Raw genomic sequence first — 17029 nt, 5'->3', positions numbered from 1 at the left:
GTGATTCTAACTTTTAAAAGTAATGTATTAAAATTTTAAAATTTTTTCTATATATTAAATGGTGAAATATTTGGAAGGAAATGACAATTTCGAGATTATGGGAAATAAGAGGGGCGGAAAAGAAGTAAAGCATAAGTCTCGTTTTCGGGGACTAATAATAATAAATCATTAAAAAACAACAAAGCCCCACAAATTCCAGTGTCATATTATAATGTTTAACAACAGAGGGAAAATCACACGCTCGTAGGGGTGTTCAAAATTCTTTTTTAACCGAATTAATCGATCGAATCGAATTAATTCAGTTAATTCGATCGGTCACCGAATTAGTTTGATCGAGAAATAATTAAAGTTTTTTTGGATATTCGGTTAATGGTTATTTCGGTTCGAAATCGGTTTATTAACCGAAATAAAATTTTAAAATTTAAATATATTATATATAACATATGGGCTCAACCCAAACCATTTAAAACTCAATTAATAATTTAAGATCTAATAACTTTTAAACCTAAATCAATATTAATTAATTAAAAAATTTATATAAAATTTTCATTTTATAATTATATATTATTTAAATTAATTATAAATTGTTTTTCTGAATTAAAAAAATTAAATATATTATATATAACATATGGGCTCAGCCCAAACCATTTAAAATCAATTAATAATTTAAGATTTAATAACTTTTAAACCTAAATCAATATTAATTAATTAAAAAATTTATATAAAATTTTTATTTTATAATTATATATTATTTAAATTAATTATAAACTATTTTTTTGAATTATAAAATATTTAATTTTTATATAAATTAGAAAATTTTAAAAAAATTTGGTTAATTCGAAAATTAACCGAATTAACCGAAATTTATTCGGTTCGGTTAATATTTTCGAAAAAAAAGTTTGGTTTGGTTAACGGTTAAAAAAAGTTCGATTAATTTGATTAATGATAGTTCGGTCGGTTCGGCCACCGAATTAACCAAATGAACAACCCTACATACCTGTCAATTAGCGCATTAACATAAAACAACCGTCGTATATTTTGTTGGGTCTCTCCGAAAATCAGTACAAGTAGTTGTCCTAAAAATGAGTAAAGGCGTCTTAGGGGCCGCGCTTTAACCAGCGTGTATCTATGTTAGTGTAAGACGCGTTTTAGAGGGAGCGTCTTACCCCACGTGATGCTAAATCAGCGTAAAGCGCGACCCCAGAGCGCGCCTTACTGTAAATGATATTAAATCGATAAATATAAAATAAATATTTAAAGGGTGATTTATCACGAAGATCACCTCATGTGGTAATCTAATGACACGTGTTGAGTCGAGTTCTGTGGAGCATTTTCACTTCAACTTTTAAGGGATAAACCAACTTGTAATCCTTGAATTTGTCATTTTTCAAAATTTTGATCCCTAGTTCTTTTCACTCAAATTTTGACGTTTCCATTTTGTATCTTTTAATCATTTGATACCATAAAATTATGGGGGTTTGTTTTTGATAATGTGATAGAAAAAATATTCATCTAAGATCCACACAAAATTATTTTTTATCTAATATGGTTGCTATAGTATCGATCAAAAGATAAATTATTTTTCATTTAATTTTTTGATTTTTAGGAAGACGATTGGACTACCGAGAGTCTTTAATAAGACTATAGTATCATAAACTTTCAAGTATATATACAATTAAGAAAAAAATATTGTATCACTCGAATGTGTTTCGACGAATAGTACGACAACTACACTAGATCATAAAATAATTTCATCCACGCATTACATAATTTTCCCCCCATTACGGGTATTTTTCAAAATTATTACATACGATGGAATATTGGAATCACAAAATATTTTTTAATAAGGGGTTTTTTGTTTACTTCAGAATGATTAAGCGCCGAATGATTCAAATACTGAATGATTCAGAGGCTCTGTATGAATTAGCTCTGAATGTGACATGCTGTTTGATAATGTCTCTGAATCATTCAGAATGTACTTATGTACTGAATCATTCAGTACTGTTTTGCTGAATCAGTCAGCACTGAATCATTTAGAGGTACGAAACAAACGCGCTGAAGCTGAATGATTTCATTAAGAGGCAAACAAACAACCCCTAAGTTTACTATTAAATCCCTGATAATTATTTATCCTCTTATAAATAATAAATAAATAATTTTATCCGCAGCAAACTAAAAGTTTCATCCAATAGTTTTGTGACATCTATTAGCAATTAAATTATAATTTATTATTATTTTCTTGAATTCACAAAAAAATGTTTAGTATAGATAATTTGATCTTTGATAATTCTTCTACTATTCTTATAATGTATTATTTTAATTATTAAATTTTTAAAAATTATAAAATAATTATTAAATATATAAAAATTATAATTATTATAAACATAATAGTGATCATTCTCTAACAACTCGATAAATTCAATAACTATTTCATAAATTTTTAAGGTTCAATAATTAAATTCATCATTTAAATATAATTCCGTGAACTTTGATATACTTTATCCTGAAAAATCAAAGGCAAAAGAAAAAGCATTCTCAAATAATGAAATCCATTTCATACCAAAAAGAAAGTGACAAAGAACTTAATAACATGGTCTCAAAGCATCCTTTCCAGTCAATCTAATCAGAACAGCACATGGAAATTTAAGCTGGTGAGAAGTAAATTACAAAAGCTAATCACTATTCACTCATGTGAGCTCCATTTCAGCATCTCTAAGAACCCTAAAATGCAATCAGCTTGGAAACAAATTAGCTAACTGAGTACAACAAAAAGACAATGAAATTGAGAGGTGGTGGTGGCTCACAGTTTCCCCTACTCTCTGCTTTTTATCTGTGAAGAATGACCCTCTCCAAGATTTGTCAAGAACAAAACAGGACACCAGGTTGCTTGATAAATTGCAAAATCCAAGTGAATTCATTCACTTGCATAGAATTCGATAACCCTGATTTTATTTTTCTCTGTTCTGGTTCCCGGATGAATAAAAGCTCCGGAACACCGTGAAAGATCGACCGATAGAAGAGTTATTTAGGCTACACTAACAAAGATCTCTTGCAGATAGCAGTATGAAGTCCACTGGCAGTCTGATATACAGGTTATTCTGATTGCTTTGGCCTTCAGGATACACCAATTAGGCTGGTTCACAAGAGAAAGTTAACAAGATAACATTTAAAACTAAACAAACAAATGAGTCGAATCTACTCGTACCGTACCATATCCTTCCCCTTTTTACTAAATCGAATGTCCTAGGCATATAAACAGTTGTTTGAGATTATCATCTTGGTATTTTACTAAGCCGAGAAACTAGTTCCTTATCTCCAGAGTTTTTCATATGTTCAATAATTTTGCCAACATAAGGAGCCTTCGAGCGGATCTTTTTCTTAAACGTTGACCGAACAAGCTTTGCAGCTTCGACCGAATGGCTTTGCTGACACAAGCCAACCAAAAGAATACAATAGATATCAGAGTTGATGGATGACAAGTATTGCGTTCGCTCAATTTCATCATATAAGCAAAAACCATCAAGCAATCGTCCCTCCCAACATATCTCCCTAATCGTGATACTAGAAGCAATGCCATCTGGTTTAGCCCCAGTTGCCAACATCTTCCTAAAGAGCTTCTCAGCCTCATCATGTCTATTCATCCTAATCAAAGACACCACAAGAGAACTCTAGCAGTCGCCGACAGAAACACCGTGTCCACCAATTTTATCGATCAATCTATATGCTTCACATTTCCCTCAGCACAAAGCCCCTTGATCAAAGTAATAACCGTTACACGGTTAGGAGCACACCCACATGCTCCCATTCTATCCAAAATCCACAAAGCCTCCATTATCCGACCCTTCTCGCGAAAGGTTTTAATCACAGATGTATATGGGATTATATTTGGACTACAACTCCCACCTGCTTTCTCCATCTCCCCCAAAACTTCCATTGCCTTCTTTGTACTCCCATACTCACAAACACCCTCAAGAAGCACCGAATATGCGACTACATTCGGAGAAAACCCTTGCCGCCTTATTGTCCTAAACAACTCACAAGCATCCTCCAATTTACCAGCATTACAGAACCCTTTGATCATTTTAAAACACGTAATCATATCAGGATGAAGATCAATCAAGCTAATCTCTTTCATCAATTTATCAGCCATATCCATACCCCCTTTCATGCAAAACAACCTGATAACCACATTGTAAGCTGTAGCATCCGGACGGAGCTGCATTAAATTCAGGCATTTTCCTCAGTACCAACAAAGCTTCATCAGCAATCCCAGCTTCTTTATACAAATTCAAAACAACCCTAAACATTTTAACATTAACCAAATACTTCTCCACCTTGTAAGCTTCAATAACATCCGAAACAATATATGGGCTTTGCTTAATTTAAAAAAATTCACAAGCTTTGCTATACATATAAGAACTATACCTACAATATGGTTGAAGTCCTGCCCATATAAAGAACCTCAGACCCATTTGAGATATGTCAAAGGAGCATCTTTTTAACACCTCACATACATAATCAGCAGGGTCCACTTTGGCATTGACTGAAGCTAGAGTTTTCTCTATGTTGCTTTGTTTTTTTCTCTAAAACAGCTAAGAATTTGTCTGCAAAAGAGGCTGAACTAAATTGAAATGTGAAAACTTTGCTATGTTTTGGGTAAATTTTGAGTGAAATCGATCGGGAGAATGAAGGAACTGACATTGCTTTTGGGAGGAATTCGGGGTTTTCGGCAAGAGTTAATGTTGGTTGAACCCAAGTGATAGAACAAAAAATGAGCACAAAATCTTACTGCGGGAGAGATTGTTAGTGGATGAAGTTGGCAGAGTTTTGGTGAAAATGAAGAGATGTATTGATGATCATAATGTTACGTTTTCGTTTTATAATAGTATAATCTAATATAATAAAAAAATAATTTTCAAAATTTATATATTTTATCTTTTGATCTTAATTTAAAATAATTTAATAAATATAAATTTTAATATTTAAAATTTATCAAATTAGTCCTCTAACCCAAATTTGAGTATTTTTATTATCGTTACCGCTCTCATCTATTATCTAATATTATTTCTGATATATTTTATATCAAAAAAATTATCAAATAAAATAATAATTTAATAATTAAAATAAAAATAAAATATAAATAATTAAGAGACCAAATAAATATTTCAAGTGTGGATTGGAGGGCAACACTTAAATTTCAAAAAGCATCTTAAACGGTAGAATTTTATGTGAGAAATTATTTAATTGGATGATTCGATAAATAACAAATTTCATGTGAGAAACTATTTAATTGAATGATTTGACATATGTTATTTAGAACATGAAATATGATAGTTAGAAATCATTTATAAAAAAATCTTATGTGGTTAAATAGATTTGGAATCTAAGAGCGTAGATCCACTTTTAATATAAAAAGAGAGATTAATAGGGTAAGATAATATTAAAACATAATTTTAAATTAATATTTATTTATTTTATAATAAAATTTAAATAAAAACTATTTTGTATACATATTTAATAAATCTTTAAAACAAGAGCCCAAGTTTGGAGTTGATGAAACGAGGGCAGCTCAAACTTAAGCTCGGTGTGTTCTTATGGACAAGCTCGTACCATGTTTCTCATCTGGTAAAATGAAAATCCTCTTGGCCCATCATCTTTAGACAGCCATTGATGAAGACTTAAAAGCTCTAAATTTCAGAAACAAGTTCACTGAGACAACAAACTTGATTTCGTCAAGGATTACGAAAGAATGTCTGAAGCTCTTCAACTACCAGTCATTGACTTGTCTTCAGAAGATCGCCTCTCCACTGCCAAGTCTATTCGTCAAGTTAGCATTTTTGCTCCCTTCCTTCAATCTTTGGCCGTTTTCTCTCTCTGTTTTTTTGTCTTTATTTCTATGTTATTCTATGAGTAAACTAAAAACAGTGTTGCAGATGATGTCTTTACCTTTTTCGAGTCACGAGTTCGGGTTTAAGTTCAGTATGTCTGGGTTTGGTTTTAGTTTTATGTTGGTTTTTTTAAGTTATTTGCTGTCTTCCTCATGCTTCAAATGTGCCTGCCTTTGTGTTGTTTCTATGGAAAATGAATCAATTATGGCTGGTAGTTTATCCGATTCAGATAGTAGGACCAGAGATTTAAATAGCGGTCTGCAACCGCAATAGTGCATTCCATATAGAGGTAGTGGTTCTGTTCTGCAATCGTCGCGCTAATACATGTTATGTCCGCAATCGAGATAAATGCAAAACAACCAAAAACGCGACCGCAATATAAATCTCTGTTCACAGCCATGTTCTTTGCCTATCCTTTCGTGTGGAATGTAAAGAATATGTTGTTCTTAAAGGTTCTGCTTTGAATTATTGAAGAGGGTTCAGAGTCTAAATTTGGGAATTGTATCTCAGGCATGCTTGGACCTGGGTTTCTTATATCTTGTAAATCATGGGGTTGAAGAAGAACTGATTAAGGAAGTTTTTGAGCATAGTAAGAAGTTTTTCGCTCTCCCAGTCGAAGAGAAGGTCAAATTTGCTGTCAAGAATCACAGAGGTTATACCGGATTGTACGATGAGAAACTAAATACTAGTTTAAATGCCGCCAAAGGTATTTTGGTTTTATCTTTATCGTTTTCCGCTGTTTTGGTTAACCTCTATTAGGCACTTGTGGCATTGAGATTGATATCATGTACCAGGGAACAATCAACATTGTCCACGACAGAACCGAAAATTAACTTTGATTGCCAATCAACATTATCATTGAATATACAAGAGGTCTATTTGCTTATAGCATGTAATTAAGTCTGATTGAAACTGAAATTCAAGGTAACAACTGGTCGCTTTTGGCTGGTTAAAAGCAGGTGGCGCTAAAGAAAGCTTCTATATCGGTACATTAGCAGAAAATCAACTGAATCAATGGCCTTCCGAAGGTATGTAGTGTAAGATTACGACATGTTTTGATTATGGGGCTGTATTGTTCAAGCTTAATGATAATATGTTGCAATTGAACCATGAGAACTGTGTTGTGATAGTTTTCGGTATTTCAGAAGATATGCCATCTTGGAGAAGCACAATGGAGGCTTACTATAAAAAAGTCTTGTAAGTCCTTACTATTAATTTCGATATTGGCATTTATGGTTTGCAGATGAGAATAAAACTTGACAAATGACCGTTTTATGTTTAGAGGGTTGCTATTTTATAAGTTTACAGCTTAGATGCCTGCTAACTAATGATTTAAAATAATAATAAAAAAGCGCTGTTCTCTCAAGATTTTATGTTTTCCCCTGTTCGCCAGCACTTACAAATCATGGTGTTTTGCTGTTCTAACATATACAATTTACATTGCTCGGAATATTACCCGTCAAGACGTTACACCACAATATATGGAAAGAATCGACTAGTTTAAGATAATACTAGATTTGCTGCTTCAGGTCTGCTGGGATTAAGTTAATTTCTTTAATTGCCTTGGCTTTGAACTTGGATGAAGATTTCTTTCAAAAATCGGGAGCTTTGAGTAAACCGATGGCCTTTTTAAGCTTAATACACTATCCGGGTTTAGTGACATTGCATTTCATCTTTATATATCGGTGCCATTTACTGATGTGTTCTATATTTCCTATGTTTTTTACTTTCCTTTCTTACCCATTTTTTTGTCCTATATGAAAATATTATATACAAATATATATATATTCTTCTCCGTAGAACTAAGATTTTATGTTTTGGAATCCTTTACTGAGGTCAATTCTCATTATCCCAGTGCAGCATGTGATGAAAAGTTGTACAGAAATTCTAGATTATGATGATGTGTCTTTCGATATTAGGGGACGTGGACTCTTCTAGGGAAAGGGAATATGGTGCTCCTGCACATTCGGATTATGGAATGGTCACTCTACTGCTGACTGATGGTGTTCCAGGGCTTCAGGCATGTTCACTTTTATAACAGCAACCTTTTAACTTTTGCATTTCGATACCAACATGTTTTCACCGTTGGCACTAACAGGTTTGCCGGGAAAAATCCGAGCAACAGAGAGTTTGGGAGGATGTGCCAAGCATAAGTGGGTGAGTAAATGATTAGTATAAATGGCTGTGTTCTTATCAAATTTGGCCTCTGAGCATCCGATCTGAACAGCGCATTCATCGTTAACATTGGGGACATGATGGAGAGGTGGACTAATTGTTTGTTCCGGTAATTTCATTCGTTTCATGGAGTGGTTTTTTAATGGCAGTTTCAATGAATCTCCCATTCTCCCTCTGATTAGTTTCGACCGTTTCTAGGTCAACAATGCACCGAGTGATGCCAACCGGACAAGAACGCTACTCGGTAAACATTGTGCTTTCCTATATACTTCTCACAGTCATTTATTATGTGTTATTGGGTAGCTTCAAGTGGTCCGGGAATCTATTTGCGCTTCTTTCAACTTCAAGTTATGTTTGAAACATTTCGTTGAACATTCTATCAAAAGATTGAAATGTCATAACATTCCTTTGGGATCCAAACTCCAAAGTCTCGATTTGATCTCGATATCTGCACTTTTCAATCGAGGGAGGCTTCAAATTTGTCTTGAAAGTTCATATATTGCAACATTTCAGGTGGCATTCTTTCTAGAACCCAACAAAGACTGTATAGTGGAATGCTTGGAGAGTTCCTGCAGTGAGTCTTGTCCCCCAAGGTATCAATGCAGCCCGATACAGGTATGTTCATGGGTATCTGAACAACACAACATATAGTATCTTTTTTTCTCTCTTATTACATTGCAGATTTCCACCTATCCGTAGCTCGGACTACCTGGAAGAAGGCATTAGACTTGCAGCTACTGCTTCAACTGAAAATCATCGGATTAACATTTAACGGTTACAGCTGGCGATATTCACAGTTATGATACAACAAAAATAGTGTTGATCTTCTCATGCTTGGCCTGTAAGTGAAACATTGGATCCAATTATATGTATTCCTATGTATCCACAAATATTATTGTATTTAAGCTCGAGTCGGATTCTTTCGGGATTTATGAGTAGAACAGGTTATTGTTCGAGTCGAACTTGGACCACGTTACCACATAATCATTCATGACTTGATATGGAGTTTCACCGGTTCAGTTCCGTGGGGGGAAAAACAAACATGTCTTTATTTTGCGATATTGATCAGCCCACCATGAAAGCTTAGTGGGATAGTGGGGTAGTTGGCTTGTGTCCGTTCTATAATTTGGGACAGAAACAGTTCAAGGCAACCCATAATCTTATGCTGAAGTCACAATCCTTATCAAAGAGATACAAACAACACAATTCTCGAAATAAAATAAAGGTTTTATTACAAAGTAAGTGTTCGATTCTAAAATTTTGTAACGTCGCCGTTTTTTCCCCTTTTAAATGCTTAATTAATTCTTTTGTTAGGATAATTGCTTAATGTTTCACATAATAATTATTTTCATGTCGTCTGTTAAATTGTTCGTTAAATGATAGTTATTTTTTATTGACAAATTCTTTTTTTATGGGATAAATTATATATTATTCATCCGGAGTAACTATCTTTATACAGAACAAATACAACCACAAAGAAGAAACTAAATAAAAAAAACCTATAGTAAACCTCACTCCGCAGCAAGAGCAGAGGAGATAACAACCTTTGTATATCCTTTTCATTCTAACCTAATATTACGCTGGATCTGAGGAACAATACTTTGTATATTAAATTTTAAATTTCTATTTTATTTTTTTTCTAAAAAATTGAAGAAAATAAAAGAAGAAAATGAACAAACACCACGTATGAAAAATCTATTTTGTTCATCTTATTTTTTTTCTTATAATGAAACTATTTTGCTCATCTTAAATTTTTTTCTTATAATGAAATTTTATAATATAAAATATGAATTAATGAATTAATAATTTAAATATAAATATCTATTATTAAGCATATTTTTTAAATGTATAAAAGGATGAGCAATAATTGGACGGAAAACGGGATGGTTCCTAAAGCCGAATATAATGTTCAAACTTGTCGGTCCGTTGTTTTTTCTTTATTTCGTAATTTAATTTATTTTGTTTTATTTTGCTCCCACTATTATATAACCGCGACGGCGGAAATCTTGTGTTTTTAAAGACCGGTGAGGAAAAAACCATGAACAAAAAGAGAAATAAAATATTGCTTTCAGACAGTGAGATTATGCAGTAATTCGAAGACACTCGTCAACGTTATCTGAATATTCGAACATAACACTGCGAACGAAGTAATATTTATTTCCACTTATTCCCTTGATTTCCAAAATCAAAATAAGACTTCCTTTTTCAAATTTTTATCTGTTCTTTTTGTAGTTTTGACTTGAATCCAGAAACAAAAACAATGGAGGCGTTGGATTACCACGCGGAGGAGAGGAGAAAGGCAGAGTTTGACGTGGAAGAGATGAAGATCGTTTGGGCTGGTTCTCGTCAAGCTTATGAGATCTCCGATCGAGTTGCTCGTCTCGTTGCTAGTGATCCGGTGATTTCTTTTTTTTTTTCCTTTTGATTTATTGTTATCTAAGCGAAATCTATGTTTTAATCATTTTGTTGTTAATCACTGATCTGTTTGTTTGCCTTTTGGTTTTTGTCTCTGATGATTTATTTGTTTTCTTGTCGACAAAATTATTGAAAAGAACTGGAATACTGTTTAAGTTTCGGCATAAATTCAATTATGGGAGATATCTTACTATTTTGCACTGTTGCCTTTGATTCTTTTACTTTTTGAGCTTTCCTTCTGTTTGGTTCCCGGGAACATGTGGGAAAATATTGAAGCTAAAGTTTTGACTTTGATTAGTTGTTGTGGATTGGTTTGACTTTGACAAGAATAGGCATAATTGGTAAGTGAAATGAAGGAAAATATGTTTTTACAAAGTTTCCTATCACCTGGTGAACTGGTTATTAACTTTTTGTCTGTGACAGTGAAATGAAGAAAAATACGCTTTACAAACTTTTGATTGACATTTTTAGTTTTGTTCTTTAATAATCTTGTTTATATTTTGTAAAGGTTTTTCGAAAGGATAATAGAACTATGCTATCTAGGAAGGAATTGTTTAAAGATACTTTGAAGAAAGCTGCTCATGCGTGGAAGAGGATAATGGAGCTTCGTCTCCCTGGTTTGTTTTCAACCGTGCTTCTCTTCTTCGTCATCTAAATTGATTTTTTTTTCCTTCCCTTAGACATCCTATTTTAACACCAAGAAATCTTCTTACAACAGAAGAAGAAGCTAGTCAATTAAGGTTTTTTATGGATCAGCCTGCTTTCACAGATCTTCACTGGGTAAGTCCTATTTTTCTTTTCATGTTTCTAAGCTTCAGAAGTAAATGTAAGTGCTCGTATAAAGGAAAACAAAAGGTAAATATATGTGTCACTTCAGTACTCGTAATACATAAATGTTTTGGAAAACGTAAATATCTTTGTTAACTTCATTAATTTCCCAAATTTAATGTAGAGTGATGCTCTCTTTTCTTCTCTTTTCTGGGTTTGGAATTTAACAAATGGTCTTTAAAGTGTTTTCTTAACCTCCTATGTATATTTTCCTGACAGGGAATGTTTATACCTGCTATTAAAGGAAGTGGAACTGAGGAACAGAAAGCCAAGTGGCTTCCAATGGCATATAAGATGCAAATTATTGGATGCTATGCACAAACTGAGCTTGGTCATGGCTCCAATGTCCAAGGGCTTGAGACTACTGCAACATTTGATCCTCACACTGATGAATTTGTCCTTCATAGTCCCACATTGACTTCAAGCAAAGTGAGTAAATTGCTAGCAAGTTAATTACATCATTCTGTGAAATATATCACGAGGGGTGCTTCAATTGTCATTCTTAATGCTTTTTGGATGAGACAACCTCTTTTTCTTTTGTCCAAGTGCAGTTTTCATATATGTACTACACAGCCTCTGTAGAGGATATAATCTTAAATCGATCTTAATGTATTTTCTTGATTTAACATTTGCTAATTGGATTCTTTTCATTTATAGTGGTGGCCTGGGGGATTGGGTAAAGTATCCACACATGCTGTGGTTTATGCTCGACTTATAACAGATGGACAAGACCACGGTGTGCACGGTAAGTGCGAAATGCATAAACAAACTTATTTTGCTAGTATTAGTATATTAATTCAGAATTTCCTCTTTCTTTCTTTTTTCCAGGTTTTATTGTCCAGTTGCGTAGTTTGGATGATCACTCACCTCTTCCCGGAATAACAGTTGGTGATATTGGAATGAAATTTGGAAGCGGGGCATATAACAGCATGGACAATGGTGTTCTCAGATTCGATCATGTGCGCATTCCAAGGGACCAAATGCTAATGGGGTTTGTTCTCTAATCATGCCTCTACGTCTTTGTCTCTTTTCTGTCAAATTTTTCAGAAGTCTAATATTTTATCTGTCATTTGAGTTTCTCTGTTGCCCATCTAATAGGGGATATAAGGTAGTTGATGATAAGTTCAGATTTGCCAAACTTTCTGATACGTTACTAAACTCTACAGGAGTTTTAGAGTGCCCAGAAATGTAAAATTTATTGAACTTTCCTTGATAGAAGAAAACCATCGGAGAGAAGCCAAAAACTTATAAATTAAAATCTAAGTTGAAGTTTCACTTCTATAGTATGATTTTCATGGATAAACAAGTTGCTTTTCTTTTTTCCTCTCCAGTGTTTCACAGGTTACAAGAGAAGGGAAATATATGCAATCTGATGTTCCTCGCCAGCTGGTTTATGGTACGATGGTCTATGTCCGTCAAGCAATTGTAGCTGATGCTTCTACTGCCTTATCAAGGGCAGTTTGTATTGCAACGAGGTATAGTGCTGTCCGTAGACAATTTGGTTCGCAGAATGGTGGTCCAGAGACCCAGGTACCATCGTCTTTTGGATCTTATACTCAAATGCATGTTTCAAGTATGGGTCGTTTTATACAGCTACCTTTTATGATTGCTTCTAATAGCTTTCCGTTTCCCTAGAAACTTTCCGATAATTGTGTTCAAGAGTATGTGATATACAGCTGCTGAATATTCAGAATTAATTTTAAATGTACTGAAGACCGATGCGCATCTAATACCTTAACATTTATTTATTCTATTTCAGGTGATTGGCTACAAAACACAGCAAAATAGACTATTTCCTTTGCTTGCTTCTGCCTATGCTTTCAGATTTGTCGGTGAGTGGCTGGAATGGCTATACACGGATGTGACCCAAAGATTGCAAACCAATGATTTCTCCACATTACCTGAGGTTCATGCATGTACTGCGGGGTTGAAGTCTATTACTACTTCTGCAACTGCAGTATGTCACTCAACTAACCTTCACCACTCTTCCTTCGAAGCATATTGAATGTTTTTTCTGTTTCTTAGTATATTTTTGTTGTCCAATTATTTTTGTATGAGCTTCCTTTTATCACCATTTTGATGGCATTTATGGTCTCTCTTTACTTCTAAATGTTCGATATTTATTATAAATTAAGTCAATGACATCTTGATTTTTCTTTTGATATCTTTTTCTGGGTGCTTTTAGCTTGACCAAAATAAATATGGTTGCAGGATGCAATTGAAGAATGCTGGAAACTATGCGGTGGTCATGGTTATCTGTCTAGTAGTGGGCTCCCCGAGTTATTTGCAGTTTACGTCCCTGCCTGTACTTATGAAGGTGACAATGTTGTTCTGCTTTTACAGGTATGCTGAATGAGAAATATTATCACTTCTACTTACTACATGTTTTCATCATCTTCATTTTGCTCTTTAGATTGTAGGGGATGAATTCTATTGTTCAAATGGAGACTTAATCCGAGAATAGAGTAGTATGTTTTGCTATTTAGTTTGTGAATCTTTGTGTTCGATCGATATCATTTTAACTAGTACTTCGGTGTTTCTTGGTATCTTATGTAGATGGAATGAATCTATAGTATAAAACATGAAAGAGATATCTCAACTGAAATTAGGGAACTAATCGATCTTAGATGTTATATTTACAATGATGAATGGATGATGGGGTGCCATTGACTGACAATGTAAGTGGAAACGTTTCCTTAGGTTGGAAGGTTTCTAATGAAGACCGTTTCCCAGCTGGGGTCCGGAAAGAAGCCTGTCGGAACGATAGCTTACATGGGACGAGCAGAACACCTCTTGCAATGCCCTTGTGAAGTTGAAAAGGGTATATATTATGCGTATTTACTGTTGCTAATGTATAGGCTTGTGTACATGTTAATCTTACATCAGTACTCATCAACAAGTTATTATCGGTCATATAAATCATAATATACTAATTTCGTATCTTAAGTTGGCTTGCAGCTGAGGATTGGCTAAAGCCACACGTAATAGTGGAGGCATTTGAAGCAAGGGCTGCTTCGATGGTTGTTGCCTGTGCGAAAAACCTGAACAAATTCCCAGAGCAAGAAGATGGTACGTACACTCTATCACGATCGAGGAGTAATCATCCTTTTTTATCCGTACATTTTTCACTTTACATATTACTCTACCAAGTTAACTCTTGCATGGTCCACTAGTACGTAGTCATGCTTTACTTCTTACTATAAAATTTCCATACTCCGAGTCGAAACGTTGTCGATGCTATAAGGCAAAGATTCTGCAGTAGCCTGAGCCTCCCTACTGAAGTTGATATCCATAATTTTGACGTGCGTATGTGCTTCCCTTTGTTTGTTCTTTAGGTTTTGCTGAACTCTCAGCTGATTTGGCCGAGGCTGCAGTTGCTCATTGTCAGTTAATCGTTGTTACTAAGTAAGCTTCTCCAGTCTTATCCTCTCGGGATGTTGGGTAAAAAATTAGTAACTAATAAGGTTTCTTATCGCCGTCATCTGCATAAACTATGTGAAACCGAATGGGATCCAATTATTCTTGATTGTTTGTTTTGTTTACCGGAAAAGTTCTCTAAGAAACTTATATTTCAGGTTCATTGAGAAACTGCAACAAGGCATACCCGGAAAGGGGGTGAAAAGACAGTTGGAGATCCTATGCAATGTATATGCTTTAAGTCTGTTACACAAACATCTCGGTGAATTTGTTGCCTCCGGCTACATTACCTCGGAGCAAGGTGCACTAGCAAATGAACAGCTGAGATTATTGTACTCCCAGGTCTGTGTCTGTAATCCGAGTTAGTTGCTTTACAATGTGCTTTTGCTTGAAAAACTGCTGCAATCCACAAGTTCTGATCTCTTCTTTCTTTTTCTCTTAGGTCCGTCCGAATGCTATTGCACTTGTTGATGCATTCAACTACACCGATCACTTCCTTGGCTCGGTTCTTGGTCGCTATGACGGAAATGTGTATCCGAAACTATACGAGGAAGCATGGAAGGATCCTTTGAATGAAACTGTAGTGCCTGATGGATACCGGGAGTACATTCGACCGATACTGAAGCAACATATTCGAGTTGCTAGACTCTAAAGAAAGAAACAATCAACTACCATGCTGTTGAATTGTATATAAAAAAAATGGTTGTCTCTCGTTCCCATATGTAATGGGGTAAAGGGAGGTAAGATAGTAGGTTACCTCTAACACTAGGTTGAGAGCAGCTTCCGTAGGAGACCTCAAAATTATGAATAAAGTGCAGCTGGTCACTCGGAAGTATTTGCACAAATTCTTTTAGGTTATACTAATTAGTACCAGAATTTGGTAACTTTTTTAAATTGATACCTAAAGTTTTTCTTTAATTAAATTGGACGTCTCGACATCCAATCGACTTACTGATAGGACATTGACAGCTCAAAATGATAATGTCTGATAGAGTTGAATGACCTAAATTCCCTTTGCTCCGATCCGAAAAATTTGAGGTGCAATTCACTCATTAAAGAAATAAAATAGAAAGAAACAGAAGAGATGTAGAAATGAAAGATCGATGGTCGAAGATAATACTAGAGATTATGTTAGAAGTAAGTCGATTAGCTTTTGGAAACTATGTATACCGTTATATTTTTTTATTTATTTTTGACATTAGTAATAAAATGAGAGCAGAAAGTCAATTAACCTAAATGATAGTCAATTGAATAATTAACTTAATTAAAATAAGGGTGCATTATACATTTACTATCTAAATTATTACTTTTGTTCCATTATGATACCTAAACATTATTTAAAAAAAAATCATATCTAATGTTTAGTTTAGTTTTATTTTGGTATTTTGCCGTTAACAACTTAACAGAATTGTTATACGTGATATTTTTTACAATTAAATTACATTATTAATCACTAAACTATCTTCTCACTCCTATTTTGGTCGCTAAAGCTTAAAAAATTACAATTTAACTACTCAGCTTTCAAATTGCTCCTATTCTAAACACTCTAATTTATTTTATTAATTATTTTTTGACATGATATTTTTATTATTATTTTATTAATATATAATTAAAATATAAAAAATTAAACTTGAAAGTTAAAGAGATTAAATTAGGAGTAATTTGAAAGTTAAGTAATTAAATAAAAAAATTAAACTTCAATGACCAAAATACGAGTGAGAAGATATTTGAGTGATAAATAATTAAATTTACTTATAAAAAAGTGTCACATACAACAACTCTGTTAAATTTTGAATGACGAGGTATGAAAACGAAACAAAAAATAAACGTTAAGTGTGATTTTAAAAAAAAGATAAAAATTTAGATACCAAAACAGAATAAAAATAATAATTTATATACTAAACATGTAATTTATACTAAAAATAATATAACGCAGTGAGAATAAAGAATCAATCAACCTAAGAAAACGGGATTGAAATCGTGCAACCTCTCCAAGCTGAACTTTGGATCATATTTATTGGTCTTCAACTCGTATGAGATCAAAGATTTAAACTTCTAATGATTCAAATTAACTCTCTTGAAGCAGTTAAACTCTTGGAAAAAACTGATGCCGCATTTAGTTCTCTCTCTCTTTTGTTCGAGTTAATGACAGAGCTCGTCGGAAAGCTTGGGTCACAGTCATCCAGTGGACTCCTTGTCAAGGTAAGATTCATGCGGATGTCATAGCAAAGCTAGCTAGTCCTTTCGGTCACACAACTGCCATATTTGAAGAACCCCCTCCTGCTCTCATTCGTCTTTTAGATAAT

At 33.8% G+C, this 17029-nt stretch overlaps 2 protein-coding genes and 1 pseudogene across 3 annotated transcripts; 2 read left to right on the top strand and 1 right to left on the bottom strand.

The window, feature by feature from the left end:
- Positions 1 to 3099: 3099 nt before the first annotated feature.
- Positions 3100 to 4837, bottom strand: LOC120140601 (annotated as a pseudogene).
- A 912-nt stretch (positions 4838 to 5749) lies between these two features.
- Positions 5750 to 8847, top strand: LOC120140579 (2-oxoglutarate-Fe(II) type oxidoreductase hxnY-like). The gene is made up of 11 exons (XM_039155545.1): positions 5750 to 5827; positions 6399 to 6594; positions 6848 to 6916; positions 7034 to 7085; positions 7418 to 7539; positions 7808 to 7908; positions 7987 to 8045; positions 8116 to 8172; positions 8262 to 8307; positions 8577 to 8656; positions 8745 to 8847. Exons 1-11 carry the CDS (start codon positions 5750 to 5752, stop codon positions 8833 to 8835), a joined length of 951 nt encoding a protein of 316 aa, XP_039011476.1. The 3' UTR covers positions 8836 to 8847.
- A 1275-nt stretch (positions 8848 to 10122) lies between these two features.
- LOC120140570 (peroxisomal acyl-coenzyme A oxidase 1-like) lies at positions 10123 to 15552 on the top strand. 2 transcript variants are annotated; one of them, XM_039155538.1, is made up of 15 exons: positions 10123 to 10210; positions 10296 to 10461; positions 10987 to 11095; positions 11197 to 11258; positions 11526 to 11735; positions 11964 to 12051; positions 12135 to 12297; positions 12638 to 12836; positions 13066 to 13263; positions 13518 to 13649; positions 14007 to 14127; positions 14265 to 14375; positions 14642 to 14711; positions 14882 to 15065; positions 15166 to 15552. In XM_039155538.1, the coding sequence occupies exons 2-15, from the start codon at positions 10324 to 10326 to the stop codon at positions 15373 to 15375; spliced, it is 1995 nt and encodes a 664-aa protein (XP_039011469.1). In that variant the 5' UTR covers positions 10123 to 10210; positions 10296 to 10323; the 3' UTR covers positions 15376 to 15552. The 2 variants fall into 2 exon arrangements, with proteins under 2 accessions (XP_039011469.1, XP_039011468.1); XM_039155537.1 differs by lacking the exon at positions 10123 to 10210 and having other exon boundaries at positions 10273 to 10461.
- Positions 15553 to 17029: the final 1477 nt, after the last annotated feature.

This window comes from Hibiscus syriacus, unplaced genomic scaffold (genome assembly GCF_006381635.1).
Source record: "Hibiscus syriacus cultivar Baekdansim isolate YM2019G1 unplaced genomic scaffold, ASM638163v2 tig00110788_pilon, whole genome shotgun sequence".
In the NCBI taxonomy this organism is placed as follows: Eukaryota; Viridiplantae; Streptophyta; class Magnoliopsida; order Malvales; family Malvaceae; genus Hibiscus; species Hibiscus syriacus.
Note: the sequence above shows the minus strand (reverse complement) of the source record. Positions and strands in the feature narration are given on the sequence as shown.

Bases quoted from the DNA above. Each gene is read 5' to 3' on its own strand.
- LOC120140579 (XM_039155545.1), top strand. From the start codon at position 5,750: ATGTCTGAAGCTCTTCAACTACCAGTCATTGACTTGTCTTCAGAAGAT. The intron at 7,086-7,417 runs GTAAGTCCTTAC...TTGCTGCTTCAG, and splicing joins GCTTACTATAAAAAAGTCTT to GTCTGCTGGGATTAAGTTAA. The intron at 7,540-7,807 runs GTTTAGTGACAT...TTTCGATATTAG, and splicing joins AAGCTTAATACACTATCCGG to GGGACGTGGACTCTTCTAGG.
- LOC120140570 (XM_039155538.1), top strand. From the start codon at position 10,324: ATGGAGGCGTTGGATTACCACGCGGAGGAGAGGAGAAAGGCAGAGTTT. The intron at 10,462-10,986 runs GTGATTTCTTTT...TATTTTGTAAAG, and splicing joins GTCTCGTTGCTAGTGATCCG to GTTTTTCGAAAGGATAATAG. The intron at 13,650-14,006 runs GTATGCTGAATG...ACGTTTCCTTAG, and splicing joins ATGTTGTTCTGCTTTTACAG to GTTGGAAGGTTTCTAATGAA.